We start from the raw sequence: 18,417 nt of genomic DNA, 5'->3' as shown, positions 1-18,417 counted from the left end.
ATATAAATTTTTTTGCAGACAACTTGTACACAAGGGAGACACTAATGAAGAGAAGTCGAACTCTCTGAGGGGTTCTTGTGGATAGCTTATTTAGGAGCTCTTGGTGTGGGTGTAGGAATTGGGAATGGGACGAGATCCGTGTTAGGTCGAGGAAGGAGGAATGCAGGAGGCCAAAGTGGTGAGGGATTAGGAATTTATTTGATCATCTGCACACCAGGTGGCTGAGCCTGGGTGGTTCCAGCATCCAGTGAGGGGAGTCAGCGGTTTTTAAAGGACTTTTGGTGGGATTTTTCTGGGTGGAGACTTCTTTATGCATACTCGGGAGGGGAGAGAATGGAATGTGCTCACCGCAAGTGAAAAGTGGTCTTCAGCAAAGGGAATGTCCTTAATGAAATGACCAGAAAAGTTACTTTCTGAAGGAAGGTATCAACTCAATTGCTCCATCAAACCTAACAATCAGTTATCCCATGATTGATTGTCACTTGATACTGTAGTAGTTGACCACAAGAAGTTTTCCACGGTACAGACTGAACAGCCCCTTTAGAAGAGTTGCTTCCTGTATTGAGGTTCATTTAATCAGGGGTTGGGTATGCAATAAGAGAGGGAATATTCAGGATCTTCCAGGGAAAGGGTGGAGATTTCTCAGAGGAGCTCTGTTAGCCATTTTGTGTTTTATGGGCTATCCATTACTGATCAGGGCAGCTCAGGATGTGTTGTTTAGCATGCTAATGTATTAAAATGATTGCATAATGAGGGTAGGGATTACCGTTAGGTGAAACTAATCACCATGTTGCGATACCCTTGTCATAATCTGGTTATTATGTAACAGAAAAGGAAACTGGAAGTGGTGAAACTCTCTCTTCTAAATTAGATTGGCAGGAGAAAATATTTGTGAAGCTAGATTCTTGGGCCTAGTGACTCTTGGGGGTTTTAATTAAATATTATTTTTTTATTGATCCTTTTCTCCCTGAAATGGTTATTTTGTTTCTCTATGTCTACGTTTTTTATGTCATTTTATAATAAAAAGGAAATAGCATAAGGATAGAACATGACACAGACTCCCAATAAGCCTGTTCTTTGATCTCGTGTCACAGGCTGGGGAGCTGATGATTCTCATCCAGACAAATGTTGCTGTGAGTCTTTATATAAGACTCAGATGAGGTTTTTTTCCTTCATATTCTATGTCCTAAGAGATTGGTTTGTGACCAGGGAAAATATTTTCTCTGGTCTCCATCATCTGGAAGACCCTTACTGGACTGCACCTGGTGACATTCCAAGTGTCTCTCTGTCTGGCTATGTCAGCTCTCAGGGAAGTTTGTCAGAAGGGGCCCCAGTTGTGAATGACCCACGTCCCGCATGGTTCAGGGTTCGGGATCTGGAGAAGGGGACGCATGCAAATGAAAGAGACGAGACAAGAAATAATAATTTGGAAATTGGGGGGCCAGGTGGTAGCCCATCCCTAGAGGAAGGACTCCCTTGGGCTCAGGCCTTGCCATCCTTTTATTGAATTTGGGGTACACCTATAGCCCTTAGGCAATTTCCAGTAACAGGCAGACTATCTTAACAGTAAGGATTTACATGACTGTCTGATGGGGAAGTTGCTTCAGCTACCATTGTCTCCACTAAACAGTGGGTGCATAGCTCTCACCTTTGCCAGGGCTCAAGGGTCACCAACATTTCAGGCTCCTTGTCCACACCTCTCTGCTAGTGAAGACAATAGGTGGTTTCCCACACCCAGTCCCAAACAGATATTTGTCATATAAACCTTTGTTACTTGTTAGGGCTGTAAAAATCTCATTCCAGTAGCTCCTGTCTGGTGCCACAAATGAGCAGGTTGTGGCTGGAGGTATCTCACATATTGTGACATACACTCCATATTTCTGACTTTCTGTGTAATGAAGGGCTGTGCTTTCTCTGAGAGTGAACGGGTGTAGCTATGAGAGCTGCACCTTTTGCACTCTCTCTGTGTAAGCCTTTTTGCTTCCTTGGTTAAGCTGTAAAAGACTTATTGTTGGGGTCACTATTAAAATCCTACTGTCATTGACTAGATGGTATTAGTTTTTAATCGAAAAACTTCTAAATGAAAAATTTTAGAGAGCTCTCATATTGGTATAATAACTAGCCATTAAGATACCCTTAATAAGATGGAAGGACATAAATTAGAACAAAAATCAAAGTGCACTCAGACCCTTTCTATTTAGTTTCAGAAATTTGTAGATATTGTAAAAATTAGGTCACTGGCAGCACAATTGCCTAGCATTTAAGAAGAACAAAAACGGATACACAGAAATATAACTTCAGACTTTTAAATTAGCTATTTTGCTTTCTGGTGTTACAAGTGTTAATTAGGTTAATTAACAGGATAATTTTTTTTTCAAATGTAGAAGGAAAAGTTAGAGACGTTCCATTAAGGTGGAAAATTTTAAAAGGTTATTGTGATAAAAAGATTATGAAAATTATATTTGAATAGGTTTTAAAGGATTCAATAACTGACCAGAAACTTAACAAAATTGAAGGCTAATTTTTCAAAGACTAATAGGTCAATACTATTAAGGGCTGTTCTATATTGGAGAACTCAAGTCACACCATTGAGTTCACCTTGAAACCACTGTAATTAGCTGGTTGTTAATAACAGGGAGGAACAAAGGGAAGGGCAGACATTATAGGTATAGTCCCTGCAAAGCACTGGGGAGGGAACCACATAGGGAAGATAGATGCATGCTCAGTAAAGTTGGGCTGACAAAGGGAAGATACTTGCCTACTAGTTACACCTGGGAACAGAGGTCATTGGTCAGAATGGACATGGCCACTGACAGGGCACGAAGATTTGGGATTTGTAATCTCCTAAACAAAGAAGTTCACTCTTGGTTCCTCTTGGCATGCTTGGCTCATGACTCATGCTTGGCTTCCTGGCATTCTCCCATGTGGCCAACAGCCATGTGGACCCTCCCCCCCGCCCCCCGCCCCGACACACACACACAATGATGCTGATCTGGACCAGGCTCCAACATGGAAAGGACATTCAGGACAGTGACTCTGATTTTAGCTCTAATGAAATCCCATCTATCTATACTATACCTATACCTATACCTATACCTATACCTATACCTATACCTATACCTATACCTCTCTCTCTCTCTCTCTCTCTCTCTCTCTCCTATAGATGTTTCTTCTATGACAGGCCTAAGGAAAATGGGACTTTGGAAAACAAGTGATGTTAATTCCACAGAAATAAAAATCACTTATTCTCCTGTGCTAGTCTCAGAAAATTATAATTCTTGGGATATCACAGCAACAACTGGGAGAGTGGACCCACACTCTTCTCTGCTATCACCCCTACTGGGTATCCACTTTTTCAGGTGTCAAGTGGCCCTGGCCTGTTTTTTTCGAGCCCTTGAATATCCATCATCCTTGGATCCCAGGCACCTGAAACCTAAAATGTCATATTTCATTCTTTGTTTCTTAGACATGACATAAATGTGTGGCATAAAGAAAGGTGAGCCCAATTAGGACAACTATGAAGGAATAGTCTAGTTTGGAAAGAACCTTCTGTAGCACTGGTAATTGACAGACTTGTAACTACTTCAATATTTGGCCTTTCCAATATGCATTGTCTTCGGGTGCCACTCAAAGACTGACCACTCTACAAAGCACTTTGAATTATATTATCCTTTTAACCACCGGGGTTATTGCCCAATAACTCTAGAGGTTGACAAAGAAACTGAAACTCCCTCTGTGAAAATCACCTGTGAAAGGGAGCAGAGTATGCCACCCCAAAATATGCCTCTTTGAAATAAAAATTATTTTTAGTTTATTGCTTTGAGGAACTACACACACAGAAGAAGCTCTGAAAACAGAGTGGAAGGTACCCTTTTATAAGGGAAATTTACATAAAAAAGCGGGGATCTGTTCCAGGAAAAAGCTGTTACCGGAGATTCCTTTTTCATTTGGGAGACTTATCTATATCACACAGCAACCTTTGTCTACCATACATTTACTCTTCTCACCTTCCTGTGAAGTCCCAGACCCCTACCCAGTTTCTTAGCTCAGGATGGTGTATAAGGCTCAATCCTCTGCCACCTTCTGAGTCCCATATTTTTGTGGGGCTCACATATGTACCTATGTAATTAAAATTGTTTCCTCTTATTAATCTGTCTTTTTATTACAGAGCATTCTCAGCCAAGAACCTAGAAGAATAGAGAAAAAAATTATTTTCCTCTCCTACACCTAGAGCAAGCATGTCAAACTTGTGGCCCACGAGCTGCATGCAGCCCACAACAAATATTTTTGTGGCCCAGCCAATGTAACAGTATGTAAGAAACATTTTAATAAAAATTTCATAACTTAATTTTTACAATATCCTGTTATACATAATTATTAATAACGAACTACAACCTTCACTAATGACTAATTACTATCATCGTGTTGTGTTCATTTCCCTTACACGCCTTACCACGCGGACGCACCATTTCTCTCCACTAATACTAGCAGTGAATATTTTAGCAGCCGAATGCTGCGTCATTAGTCTTGGACTGACTTGTTTGGTGTGCACAACAGGAAATATTTCACTTTCAGAGAACAAGAAAAAATAGGTTTATTTGCGTTATGCTTATTAATTTGTGCAGTTATTCAGTGTCTGGTAAGTTAATGTTCAAGAAAAATATTAATTTTTATTAAAATGTTCTATTATTTTATGTTAACAATTACTCATTTATTTCAGCCCTTTGTATTCAGCACGTCTCTATCGAAATAAACCTACATTTCTATGAAAATTGAAGCTTTTGTTCTTTTGTGGCCCACATAAACTTAAACCTTGTTTATTTGTCCTGTGTTAGCTTTTGAGTTTGACATGCTTGACCTAGAGCGAACATTGTTCTCCTTGGAAAACTGGCAAGTGCAAGCTTAGCTCTCTCTAGGCTGACAATGGTGTGAAAGTATTAGAGCATGCAGTTAGTTAGATAATAACAAAAGAGGAGCGGATGAATGGAACAGTCACCCTGGGGAGTAATTGGCATTGTTCTGCCAAAACAGAGCAAAACATCCTGCCTAGTTGACCAGGCAGGAAAGATAGCTTTTGAGTCACCCCAAAGGGTAACTGGCATAATTTTACTGGATTAATAGGGGGCAAGGGGGGGGGGGGGTGGGGGGGGGGAGCAAGCAGCAAGGGGGAATCCTTTTACATAGTGCATGTCCAGTAGAAGCCAAGTGATGAAGCAGAACTGTGAGGCATGTATAGTAGGAGCCAAAATGGTGACCATACAAGGGAAGGGCACTAGCCTGGGAAAGTCTAGGAAAAGGATTGGATTGAGGAAGGGCACAGGCCTCAGAGAATCCAAAAAAGACAGTGGATAGGGGGAGGGCACAAACACAGCCTGGAAAAGCAGGGAAAGGGGTTGGGTGGTCCAAAAGAAAGCCTGAGCTTTCCCAAACCCAAGGGAATATATGGGAACTAGGCAAAGAAGACAGGCATGTCCTCCTTGGAGCACGCCCCTGTCCTTCCTTCTCTTGGGCATGTAACTTTTGCCTTCTTTTCTCCAAAACTCTAAGCGTCCCGGCGAAACTTGTAATCTGGGGAGCAGCAAACAGAACAGAGGATGCTCCTCTTGCCTCTGTAACTTCCTTTTCTGAGTCCACGCAGCCACTCCCCTATAGCCTGCCTGCTCTCTCTGCCTCTCCGAAAGCTTACTGTCACTTGTTACTTGTCACTGTAATAAATCTTGCCACTGATCTAATGAACAAAATATACTGATGAACAAAATGGATCCAGAGACATAGAGCATGGAACAGACTGATGAATTTCAGAGGAAAGGTGGGGGTTGGGGTAATGGTGGGGAGTGATTCACCTGGGAATTTATCTGCATACTACAGGCCCAGTCACAAAATGTGTGCACAAGTAGGTCCTTAGTGGCTGCCAGCTGCTGGCCGGAGCCTCCCTTCACTGGCTGCTGGCTGGGGCCTTTTTTCATTCCACACCACCCCCTGGTGGTCAGTGCATGTCATAGTAAGTGATTGAACTCGTGAACAGTCAAACTCCTGAGGGGACACTTTGCATATTAGGCTTTGATATATGTAGATATGCATAGCTCATGGACACAGACATTGAGTAGTGAAGGCCTTGGGGGGTGGGTGCGGGGTCGAGGGGGTCAATGGGAAACAAACGGGACATCTATAATACTTTCAACAATAAAGATATAAATAAATAAATAAATAAATAAATAAATCTTGCCACTATCGCTAAACTCCTCCTTTGTGAGTTTACTGAAATTCTTTTCCCGTGACACCTAGTAGTGCCTATTTCCAAAGGGTGCTGGGACAGACCCACGTTGGTGTCAGTCCTCTTCTGGTAACAGAAGAGTTCTCACTCATTCTCACACTCATTAGAATACAGCAGAAAGTGGTTTTATTGTTGTTAATGCAGTGTAACAAAGCTTGACAGAAGTTCCCAGGTTAAAAAATAGGGAGGTCTGGACAGTTCTTTGCCCTCTTCCTTATTGTCTTCCTTTGAAACACACAGAGCTCCAAAGCAGGAAAGAATCATAATTTCTTTTTGTCCCAACTCTGGTCTGGTGTCCTTGACACTTTAATTCTCCCAATACCTCCTTTTTTTCTTCTATGGGAACCAGGGAATCAATAAAAGAGAAGGCAGGAGAGCATAAAGGGACCTGTACCAAGTGAGAGGCAAAATGGTAAAAACTTTAAACAACCTTATCAAAGTGTACAGGAACCAAATGATAGGGAGGGTCTCTCTTCTGAGGGGGGTCACAGGCAATAATGTAGAACTTGTACTGGGCAGCATCTTTGTAGCGGCAGTTAGGAAACTTCCCTCCAGTGAGATTGCAGTTAGTGAGGTTAACAGGCTTTGGGCTCTGGTGGCAATTGTTCTGGCCATTCTTGCAGATAGTCTTGGGCAGCTTACAGGTAGCAGCCACATTCTGGAAGGAGTCATGCAGAAAGGTGTTTTGAGGCTTACAGTGCTGAGTATAATTATTGACACCATGCATTGCCTTGTTGCATTGGAGAGGGCTTGGTTGTATATGCTGAATTTCAAACCACTGAGCCTTGGTGAGATTCTTAGGCAAAGCATAAAGTGGATACACTGGTCCCCACAGTCCCAGCAGCAATAGGAGGGGAGGAAAGCGTCCCAGGAGATCTAGCACCATCTTTTCTGTGTAGGAAGAGGGAAGATAACAGTAGTAGTATCTATCTATCTATCTATCTATCTATCTATCTATCTATCTATCTATGTAATATGCAATATTGTCCGGGACGCCTTTACAGTCATGACCAGCTCCAAGCCTTAACAGTCATGACCGGTGCGGCCCCCACCCCAGCAGACACACACATCCCCTGAGGGCTCCTGGACTGTGAGAGGGGCCAGGCTTGGCTGAGGGACCCTCCACCCCAGTGCACAAATTTCGTGCACCAGGCCTCTAGTAAGCAATATGAGTAAAATCGTTATTTATAACCATTTAGATTTTTATTGTGCTTTTGAGATTTCATAGTTTTTTTTTTCTTCTAACCATCTTCTTTCTCACTTGAGTCTTACACAATTCTCTGATGAGCCTGAAGCCCTGTGAGGAGGAATTTGAAGAAGACCTTTCCTCTTATTGGCCAGATCTAATTCTTCTCTGTCCTATGCTCATGGGTTTGACGGCCCCCATGTCAGAAACCTCGACTCTTCCCCCTTCCTGCCTGAAATATTTATCCTCTATCTATTTGACTTGGACCTGCCAGCCATCTTCACTGTCCTAGTCTGCCCAGCCCTGAGGCTTCTCTTACCAGCTTTCCGCCTTGGTGCTCCCACTGGAAACAGAAACAGTAGTTAGTCCCAGGTTCACAGGCTTTTGTAGGCTGTTTCTTCCCCAGGCATTCCAGAGCTGTCTGCCTTCTCAAGGGAAAGTTCTTAGCCCTTAAGAAAGAGGAGGGCTTGGAAGATAAACTTCTTGTGTGCAATACGGATGAGATACGTAGACCTTCAAACTCGCCTATCAATATCACCAGAGGCACAGGAAGAGTAAGCTTACTTAAAGAAACAGTGTGACTCAAAACTCAGTTTTGAGGAACTGATCACTTCCTGATGTGGGTTGCGTGCTTCCTTCCTGATCTGAAGCTTCAGTGTTTTAAAGTTCTATGGTTTCAGTTTCTTAAGAGAAAATATACCAAGTAAATCTGATATAATAGCTGCCACATACTTGGTAATGTTGTAAGTTCCAACAACAGACTTGAATAAATTATTCATTTATGTGGACATTTATTAGAACAGATACTGGGCTATTCAGATTTTATGTTCTAATGAAAGAGACTGGTGAACAGACAAATACATTATACATTAATAAATATAAACATCACTGACAGCTCTAATAGAGGAAATGACAGGGGAGTGTGAGGAGACAGCAGAGAGGAGGGATCATTGGAGGGCCCAACACCTGAGCTGAGTTTTGATCATTAATTAGAAGTTAGGTGAAGAGGATGGTAAGGGCATCCCCAGGAGGAAACTGTGTGAAGAGACCCATACACATGAAGAAAAGGGGAAATTTGGGGTAATTGCCTATTTAATCCATTCTTACCTTCCCATTGGTGCTGCAATACCCGTATTCAGAATCTTGTTGTCTCATGGAGGGCTCACAAGAAAGCCTCCTACATGGACTCCCTACCTCTAGCCTCTTTTCCTTCCAACTGTTAATGTAAAAACATTCAAACCTGTAAAGAGTTTTCGTGAGTTTATTTGAGCCAAACTGTCGACAATTGCCAGGAAGCAGAATCTCAACGAATTGGGATAATGCTCCAGGGAATGGTGTTTTTTCACCTTGTTTTATACTTTACATTAAAGGAGGAGATGTAAGTGGGTTACATGAAATCCATTGGTGATAGATTAAGGAGGCTGAGTAAGCAAAGTAGAGGGGGGGATTGGATAAAAAGTGAAATGATAGACACATCACTTAGGTGGTTAACAGTCAACAATTAAGATGACAACAATAAAAATGAAGGAATTTGTGATATTGAAAGGGAAAATAAGACATTTGTGGGGGCTAGCTATCTGAATCTGTGCCAGTAACCTGCATTCTAACACAAACCCTTGCTAACAGATAATTAACTCCATTCTTATCTATGGTGCCTGTCCTGCCTTGCAGAACCTGTTTCCTGGAACGGTCCCATTTTACAGAGGCCATAAACCATGAACCATTTACAACCTCCGGAGGGGGTTAGTAGTGCTGGCACCAGACAGGCCAAGCCTCTGAGTGTAAACTCACTTCCCCCATCCCATCTCACTGTGGTGTGTGTGTGTGTGTGTGTGTGTGTGTGTGTGTGTGTGTGTGCAAAGCCTGTGAAAAGTCTGGAAGCCTGATCCATATTTGGGAAACAAAGAAACTAAGGGTATAAAGGGAAGGTTTCGTCCATATTCATCACTCAGGCTTTGGAAATGGATTCCCCTGAGTCACCGTACTAGTACATCTGCAAATAAAGGGTTTTTCCTGAATCTTCTGAGTACCTGTTGTGTGTTTTTTGGTCACCTGGTAAATTCTGCAACAGTATCTGTCCTGGAAACCAGGGCATTTGGTTGTGCCCTGAGGGGTCCAGAGAAAAGGGAAGTTACAAGTTATTCTGACATTTCAATGTGTTATCGTAGATGCAAAGAGAAACATAGGTTCAGTTAAGATAAAGGTTGACCTTGTCGGGGAAGATACTGGCCTAGGAAGTGACTACCCACCATAACTGCTTTTAGTTAGTTTAATTTCAGGCCATCCTTGTGGTTACTTTAGATTTTAGAGTTTGCAAGCCTGCCATGCAGCCCTTCCCTTAGCTTGTCAGGTTAACATGTGGCCCTTTCGTTCACACAATCCATTCTACATATTACTTGCAGATTAGTCCCTTCAGCATAAGTATAATAGTGGAATACTCTTGCCTAATACTTTTTTATTGTTGTTGTTAATCATCACCCAAGGATATTTTTCCATTTATTTTTAGAGAGAGTGGAAGGGAGAGGGAGACAGAGAGAGAGGGAGAGAGAGAGATTGACATGAGAGAGACACATCAATTGGTTGCCTCACGAATGCATCCTGAGACCCTTCAGACCCTTCCGTCCTCGGGCTAATGCTCTATCCACTGAGCCAAACTGGCTAGGGATCATAATGCTTTTGATGACTTTGATTATCTACAAGATAAAAAATGTTGTCTGTTTATAACAAAGTTGCAGGAGACAAGGTTAATATACGAAAATCAATTGCTTTCTTTTATATCAACAATGAACAATTGGAATTTGAAATAAAAAAACCCCCACAAATATTAATACTAAAGAAAAATGAAATACTTAGGTATAAATCTAATAAAATATGTACAAGATCACTAGGAGGAAAGCTATAAAACTCTGATAGAAGAAATCAAAATAGGTAGAAATAAATAAAGAGATATTTTATGTTTATGCTGAAGGAACCCAGAATATGTCACCCCAAAATATGGCTCTTTGATATAAACATTATTTTGTGCTGAAGGCAATTAAGAATCAGTAGGTGCCAAAAAAGCTGCCTAAAGGCAGGAAATAAACTCTTTTACTGAAGACAAAGACTTAATCAGCCAAGACTTAATCAGCCCAGAGAAGGCACCAGAGTGCCCACCCTTATCTTTACCATTTACTACCTATGGACCAAACCCCTTTGTTTTGTCAAATTTTCACAAATTTATTTATTTTTTTCCTAAAAGGTATAAAAGGTTCCTGCTCTGGTCACTTCTTTGGGACTTTATTCTCTCATGAAGTTTCCCATCTACATGTAAACATTTAATAAAATTTGTACATTTTTTCCCCTATTGATCTGTCTTTGTCAGTTTAATTTTTAGAACCAGCCAGGAACCCTAAGACAGTCAAAGAAAAATTTTGCTTCCCCTACAATGCATAGGAAGAATTTGAGTTTGCTATCATAGGCTTATAGCAGAAATGATGCCATTTTGGGCCTATAGGGTATTTTTTTCTTTTTTTTTTAAACAATACCAAATATAGGTTTAATACCTGATCTAATTGCAATTTTAACTTGTCCCATAAGCATAATCTTAATCAACCAGTATGGAATTTTTGGGCAAACCCAGTAAGGTAATCTGTCTAGTAGGCTCTCTCCATCCCCCATAGAAGGAAGAGACAATTATATATAATAAAAGCCTAATATGCTAAGTGTCCGACTTTTCGTTTGACCATTCGACCAGTCACTATGATGTGCACTGACCACCAGGGGGCAGATGCTCCGACTGGTAGGTTAACTTGCTGCTGGGGTCCGGAGGATCAGGACTGGGCAAGATGGGCTGGACACACCCTGGAGCCCTCCTGCGATCCCTCCTCAGCCCCGATTGTGCACCAGTGCGGTCCCTTGGCCTGTCCTACACCCTCTCGCAATCCAGGACCCCGTGGGGGATGTCAGAGAGCCAGTTTAGGCCTGATCCCTGCAGGCCAAGCTGAGGGACCCCACTGGTGCATGAATCTGTGCACTGGGCCTCTAGTCTACATAATAAATCCCTCTCGCTTTCCTTCCCCCAAAGAAAAGTTGTTCCAGACCCAAAATAATCCTTTCTTTTTTTTTTTTTCATTACTAGCTTTGTTGCCCCATCCTACTTCCTATAAAAACTTCCATTTTGTACAACCCCTCAGAGCACCCTTCTAGTTGCTAGATATGATGCTGCCAGATTTATGAATTGCTTAATAAAACCAATTAGGTCTTCAAATTTACTCCATTGAATTTTGTTTTTTAACAGATGGGAGGGATCACCATGAATTGCAGCTTACAGACTTCTCAATGGTCATGGAACTAAAGTGAGATATAAACATAGGACAGTAGCAACAAGTAAGAAAAGAGTTTCAGTGGCTGAAATGTGTGTATGGTATATTCCTAGATCTGTAAGTGGCTAGGTATGACTGCTGTTAAGAGAAAAGTGAAGCGAATGATAGGAGATGAGGCCAGAGAGGTGAGCAGAAGTCAGATTATGTAGGAGACTATGTGCTGTACTAAAGAAAGTAGATATTTCTTGTAGGATATGCATCTAGTATACATGAAAAATTCCAAAATTTGGATGGCATAATCATGCTAGTGATCATGAAGGTCACAAATGTTGCAAGTTAATTTTATTCATTAGTGTTTTGGTTGCAAGCAAACAAGCAATTTGAGGTAACTTAAGGGGAAAAAAGTGTAAATGGTGGTGAGTGTAGGGTGGATATTTATTGGAAGAATGTGGGAGAGATTATAATAGGAAAAAAATATAGCAGAAGAATTGGTCTTTGGAAATAGCTGAAACCCAATAAGCTTAGGTAAACTGGAGATCAGGGCTTAATGGGCATAAATCCACTTCCCTTTTTTTTTTAACCCTGCATCACTACTTGAAATTCAAACTCTGAGGACAGTATAAAGGAGAAAAAAAAATCTTTTTCTTTTATCCTTCTAAGTTCTCAGCTAAAGCCTCCTTAACAGAAAGCAGGTTAACAAGAGAAAAGCAAACAAGTTATTAGCATGGATATCTCATACATATATGAGAAAAACTCAAAAATGGGTAACTCAAAGAGGTTGCTAGAATTCGGAGTTACATGCCATTTTTAGCTGAAACAAAGGAAGTAGAGTGTGGGAGAAGGAAGTTATGGAAAGGTCACTGTTAGGTTTGGGCTGACAGGAGCCAGGCCAAGAGACATGGTGAGCGTTTAAGAAATTTTATTGCATTCTCTCACAGCGGGCGGAGACCAGTGTATCAGTGTCAGCAAACAAGAGTAGGGAGGGCGGGATATATATATCTCCTGTGCAGGTCAGAGAAACTGTTTGGACTGGGTGCTGGCGGGAGGCTAGGTGTAGGTGGTTTACTGGGAACTGGAAGCCATTAGTCATATCTTGCAAAATCTGAAATGAGAGTAAAAGGAAAACCGCAGGGAGGGCGGGAGCCCCAAATGGGGTATAATGGAAAAGTACTGAGCCCAGGGGAAAAGTAGAAAATATGCCTAACATCCCAGCATTCCCCCTCCTTCCCCTCCCCCCTCCCCTACGTCAGCTGGCGTTTCTGTAAATTGGGGTTGATGGAGGCTGGCTGATTTCATTCTTATGTAGCTTCTTCGTGCTTAGGTGGGATGTAGAGATGTCCATAATTAGTCAGTGATTGAGGAAGGGGCTGATAACTAGTATAGATCTGGAATAGCATCAGTGACAAGGAAAAAGCACAGTAAACTAGGATAAGGTTTTTTTTATGTAACTCTTTGCATTCTCCATTAATAAGAGTTTCTTGTGACTTAGAGTCATCTTTTTCTTCTTGGTACAGAGAGGGAAACACCCTTACAAATATATATATATATATATATATATATATATATATATATATATATATATATATTACCCTGCAAAAGTGTCTACATAATAAACATCCACACCTGTGGAGAATTTTTATTTTATTTGAGCCAAATTGACAACATATGCCGGGGAGCAAGAACTCAAATATCTGGAGAATAATAGCTTCCTTTATGCATTTGCAATTAAGAAAGGAAAATAAGGAAGAGGTGGGAGAAAACAAGGTGGGGATTGGATTACAGGATAGTTAACAAGATTATGTGCCTTCTTGAGGGTGGTTACTTCTTATTTCAAAGGTAGATGCCCACACACAGACACACGCAAATGGACAGGGCTTACATAAGTGACTTTTTACCAAACAGATAATGCCTGGGGCTGACTACCCACCATGATCTTCCCAGTTAGGAGTTTATGATCAGATCACCATAGGAGTTTACTCTCCATAGACCCTCTTTTTTATTCAAACATGAGTAACTTATACTCTGCTTTCAGAACTTCTTTGTCTGCTGTTTCTCAAAATAATTCTTAAGCCAAAGAGGCATACTTTAGGGTGGTATATTCTGCTCTTCTACAAGAGTGTCCAGTTAGCTTCACTCGACTCTCACGATCCTCGCTTGGCTCTGTAGAGGACATTGGAAACCTGTATGGACAGCCTCACCAAACTGCACATGGAAAGGGAAAGGATAGTTCCCTAAGGGAAGTGAATATGCAGCTATCCAAACGGGGGTAAGTGGATATGAGAATGTTCAAGCAACAACAACCACACATGCTATTTATACTAAATACTCTTAAATACATTTTCTTCCTGTTTTGAACCAACATCTTTTCACCCTTTCATAAAAGCATCTTTTAAAGAGTTTTTTAAATGAGGTATTTGTAAAACTTCCCTATAGGAGATCAGAATGTGTCACCCCAAAATATGCCAGTACATTTTGAAACAGCATTTATCAAGTGAGAAAAACAATCAGTGTTCTCCATATGTGAACTGATCATTGAGGAAGAACTACTGGGTTAACACTCTTGTGAGTTTGGTTGGTATAGGTCCATGGTCGGCAAACTGCGGCTCTTTGGCCCCTTGAGGGTGGCTCTTCCACATAATACCACGGCCTGGGCGAGTCTATTTTGAAGAAGTGGCGTTAGAAGACGTTTAAGTTTAAAAAATTTGGCTCTCAAAAGAAATTTCAGTCATTGTACTGTTAATATTTGGCTCTGTTGACTAATGAGTTTGTCGACCACTGGTTTAGGTCATCATCTCCCAGGTGTCTGTTCATCCCCAGGTGCACTGAAAAACTGCAAAGCTGAGGAGCTTCCCTTGAAACACGATGACCAAGCTACATTTACTGGTTATTCATTGAGATCTGAGTTCCAGGTAGTCACCTAATTGAAAATGTTAACACCATGGCCTTTTCTTTGTTTCAAGGCTGGGATCATTTTGTAATACAGGAGGCTAAAGAACACAAGGTACTATGTTTTAATGTTTGGTATTCCTTCTCCCCATACCTGCCTTAGGCAAAATTATATGAAGCCAATATTTCTCTTATCCTGTATCTCTCTCCCTCACTTAGTAAACAGAATTCTAGTGGACTATACTTACTGTGTCCTCAACATTTCACCCCCCAATTTACTTCCTTTTCCTTACAACAAAATTTAAGTCTGGAGCCTCATTACTGAGAAGAGTTGCCAATCCCACCCTATTTCTCTGCCATGTGAAAATGATTATTATCAGATTAACTCACTTGTGCTAATATCATCTGCAGAGTGTATTATTCCTCAGGAAACTACTGCCTTATCCTAGTTAAATTGCATTTGCCTCCTTAAAGATATTTTTTAAAATTTGTTTTTATTGATTTTAGAGAGAGCGGAAGGGAAAGTAAGAGAGAAATAGAAACATCAATGATGATAGAGAATCATTGATTGGCTGCCTCATGCACGCCCTCTACTGGAAATCAAACGTGAAACCCTGGCATGTGAGCAGGAACTCATGGTTCATGGGTCCACAATCAACCACTGAGCAACAGCAACCGGGCCTTAGTGATATTCTTAATAAATGAGTCCAGTAGGAATCTCCGTCATTCCTTAGCTGATGGGGAAGGTTCTTTACAATCTTGGGAATTTATAGCTTTCATACAGATTTGTATATTAGAAGACTATCTTCTGAAGCCAGGGAGAAGAGATCTGAGTTCCAGGTTGATGGGCACTTGTGATATTGATTTTATCTAAGTCAAAAAGAAGGTACCAAGCCAAAATATGGGAAAGAAAGAAGACCAATGTAGATAGAGCACACACTATGAGCTAGGACCATAGTAAATGTTATACTAAATCCGCTCTGCCCACCCCCACATTCCCAATCTGAGTGAAATTCAGCATGTCAACACAACCAATGGCTGGGTCACAACTTTTTCCCAACTAGTACATAAACATTTACATTCTCATCATACACATAAGCATATTACACACATGTAACACCTTAAGTGAGAAAAACAATCAGTATTCTCCATATGTGAACTGATCATTGAGGAAGAACTACTGAGTTAACACTAGTCTCTTGTGAGTTTGGTTGGTATAGGTCACTATCTCATTGAGATCTAAATTCCAGGTAGTCACCTAATTGAAAATGTTAATACCATGGCCTTTTCTTAAACTACACACAGCACAAATCTCATCCAAATATAATCTATATCTAATACTTATACCAATCACCACACATACTCTGAACATATAATATATATAAATGTCACGCACATTGGAGTGATATAATTTATTGTGAAGGGAAGATCATTCAGCTTGAGTAGGTATAAGAAATCAATATCAGGAAAATTTCTGGGTTAGTGAAAAAGAGATGCCATGTGAGCTGAATCACATACAGTATATATATGTATATATATATATATATATATATGATTCAGCATACATATATATGATTCAGCATATATATGCATATATAGTATATATAATATACAGTATATATTATTATATATGCTATTATTATTATCTATAATAATAAAAGCGTAATATGCTAATTAGACCGGATGGCTGGACGACTTTCTGGACGGCACATAAATGCAAAGTAGTGATTAGCAAGGGCTATTGATGTGGGCAGGGTCCACCACTTGGGAAACCAGGGATGTGGTTAGAGGTTATTGATGACCTCTAACAACCGGATGTCCTCTATGCTATCAACAAACCCATTCATGCCACAATGGAATTCAATGTAGCTGTAACTCCTGTGCTCTTTGTAGCCCTTTTTGTTATTCCTCCGGTAACACTTGATTACTTTGAAGGGATACTGGGCCCATATATATACATTTCTGTAGCGATCTCTCCAGTTCCTGATGCATACATGCTCGATTTTGTGCCAGAAGGTATAGATGAAGATGTGATAGTTCCTGTCTTTTGGAGCTTCTCTTCCTCTCATGAGATCATTGCATCTGTACTCATTGAATTCCCAGCTTGTGCTCAGGTGGTGCTGTTTCATGAATTGCCTCCAGGAAAGGTTCTGGCTGTGTACCTGGAGCCCACATAAGGGGAACAGCAGGAACAAGAGAGCACGTAGGACCTTCAGAGAGGAGGACATCTCAGTCACCAGGATCACCTGTGGGTCTCCATGGAAGAGAGAGGAAAACATAACTGCCACACTGCCCTGAGCTGAGCTCCACCTTAAAATTCCTTTCCCTGCCGATGTAGATACTTAGGCTCAATTTTACCATTTGGTTCCAGGCTAGAAGATGATAAATCTCATGAGATAATAAAATTTTCAAGAACTGAAAATATGCTATAGCCTGAGTGAGACAAGCACAAAATTGTAGAAAATAGATGAAGTTTATTTTGAGAATTCCAAACACCTTCTCTTCACCCAAAACAAGGAGCTTTCCAGCTAGCTCTGTTTTACAGGCCAGATGTGTTCTCATAAGAGTGTGTCTGAAAGAGAATGGGACTTTAAGTTTTATGTCTGTGAAGTAGAAAGGGTTTAAGGGAATGTAGAAGATGAGTAGACTTGGGAAACATTTTCCAAGCAGGAAGGCTTTGGCTCCCTGAAATCCCAGGCTGCAATTAAAACTGACTCTGCAAGTGGGGCTTATCTCATCTTGACTTCCTCATAGCACTTCCCCAATGCCTGCCTGAAACATGGTAGCACTTCTGACTGCCCACTTGCCTTCTCAGAGGCCATTTCCCTAATTATCATCATGCTGAATGATCTTGATTTGTCATTAAGAATACCATCATAAAGTTTTGAAATAGTGTTTTAAGCAACCAAGTACCAAGTTTGAAACTGCCCTCACAGGAGCTACTCTGGTCAAAATCAGGGCCTAGAGATGTTTGAAACAGTCTCCCCTTTAAACCAGCTCCCTGTCCTCAGTTAGCACAAGGAGTTACCTAGCCCTACAGAAACTCTAACCTGATTCTCAATATCTCACAATTGGTGTCCTCAACTGAGCCTAATAGTAGCTCCCTTACTGACCTGTGAGAGACTAATGGGATTTGCATGAGAGCACTTTTGGGGGTCTCGAGTGCTCTATCAGACACAGAATAAGGGATAGGCAGGTTCTCATTTGTGGCACCCTATCCCTAGTTCAAATGGCCTAAACAGGATGAGAAGACCAAGATTTAAGCTGCTTCAATGTATTATGCTTGAAAATATTGGGGAGGGAGGGAGGTGTGAATTAGTAAGATTAATGCTGAGTTAAATTCAGGTCTTTGCTTCTCACAAGTTGGATCACTGCATTCTCAACTCTCACCTAGCAGGTCAAGCAAGCCCTTCCAGTGTTCCAGGGCCTTTTCCCCAGCCATGCTCAGTACCAACCCTTCTAACTCTAACTTGCCCTATTCAGATCCCATACTTACGTTCACAGGTCTGTGGGGATTAGTGCGTGAATCTACAGAGCAGAGTCAGTGTCCTTTCCCTTTTCTTAGAGCTAAGAAGTCTGAGGCAGTGAAGAAAAGAAAAGATGTGGGAGGGGCAGTGTTCCAACTGATTGGCAGTGGTGGTGGGGGAAGAGGGGACAGCCTTACTATGTGCACCTGTTTATCTCCTCATCTAGAACACTGGGGGTCACTCTGAGAAGAGCCTGGAGCAAAGGGGTCATACATCAAAGGCAGTCTTCTGGGTACAAAGGAA

The 18,417-nt window shown here is 41.2% G+C and overlaps 1 protein-coding gene across 1 annotated transcript; it reads right to left on the bottom strand.

Moving 5' to 3' along the window:
* Positions 1-6,386: 6,386 nt before the first annotated feature.
* Positions 6,387-7,895, bottom strand: LOC308248043 (ribonuclease K3-like). Its single transcript, XM_080667974.1, has 2 exons — positions 7,780-7,895; positions 6,387-7,165 (listed from the first exon to the last, which is right to left on the bottom strand). The coding sequence occupies exon 2, from the start codon at positions 7,158-7,160 to the stop codon at positions 6,696-6,698; it is 465 nt and encodes a 154-aa protein (XP_080524100.1). The 5' UTR covers positions 7,161-7,165; positions 7,780-7,895; the 3' UTR covers positions 6,387-6,695.
* Between the last annotated feature and the right edge of the window lie 10,522 nt (positions 7,896-18,417).

The sequence above is a fragment of the Plecotus auritus genome (genome assembly GCF_963455305.1).
Source record: "Plecotus auritus genome assembly, chromosome: 1".
Classification (NCBI taxonomy): domain Eukaryota; kingdom Metazoa; phylum Chordata; class Mammalia; order Chiroptera; family Vespertilionidae; genus Plecotus; species Plecotus auritus.
Note: the sequence above shows the minus strand (reverse complement) of the source record. Positions and strands in the feature narration are given on the sequence as shown.

Excerpts from the sequence above, each read along its gene's own strand:
- LOC308248043 (XM_080667974.1), bottom strand. The coding sequence starts at position 7,160 with ATGGTGCTAGATCTCCTGGGACGCTTTCCTCCCCTCCTATTGCTGCTG.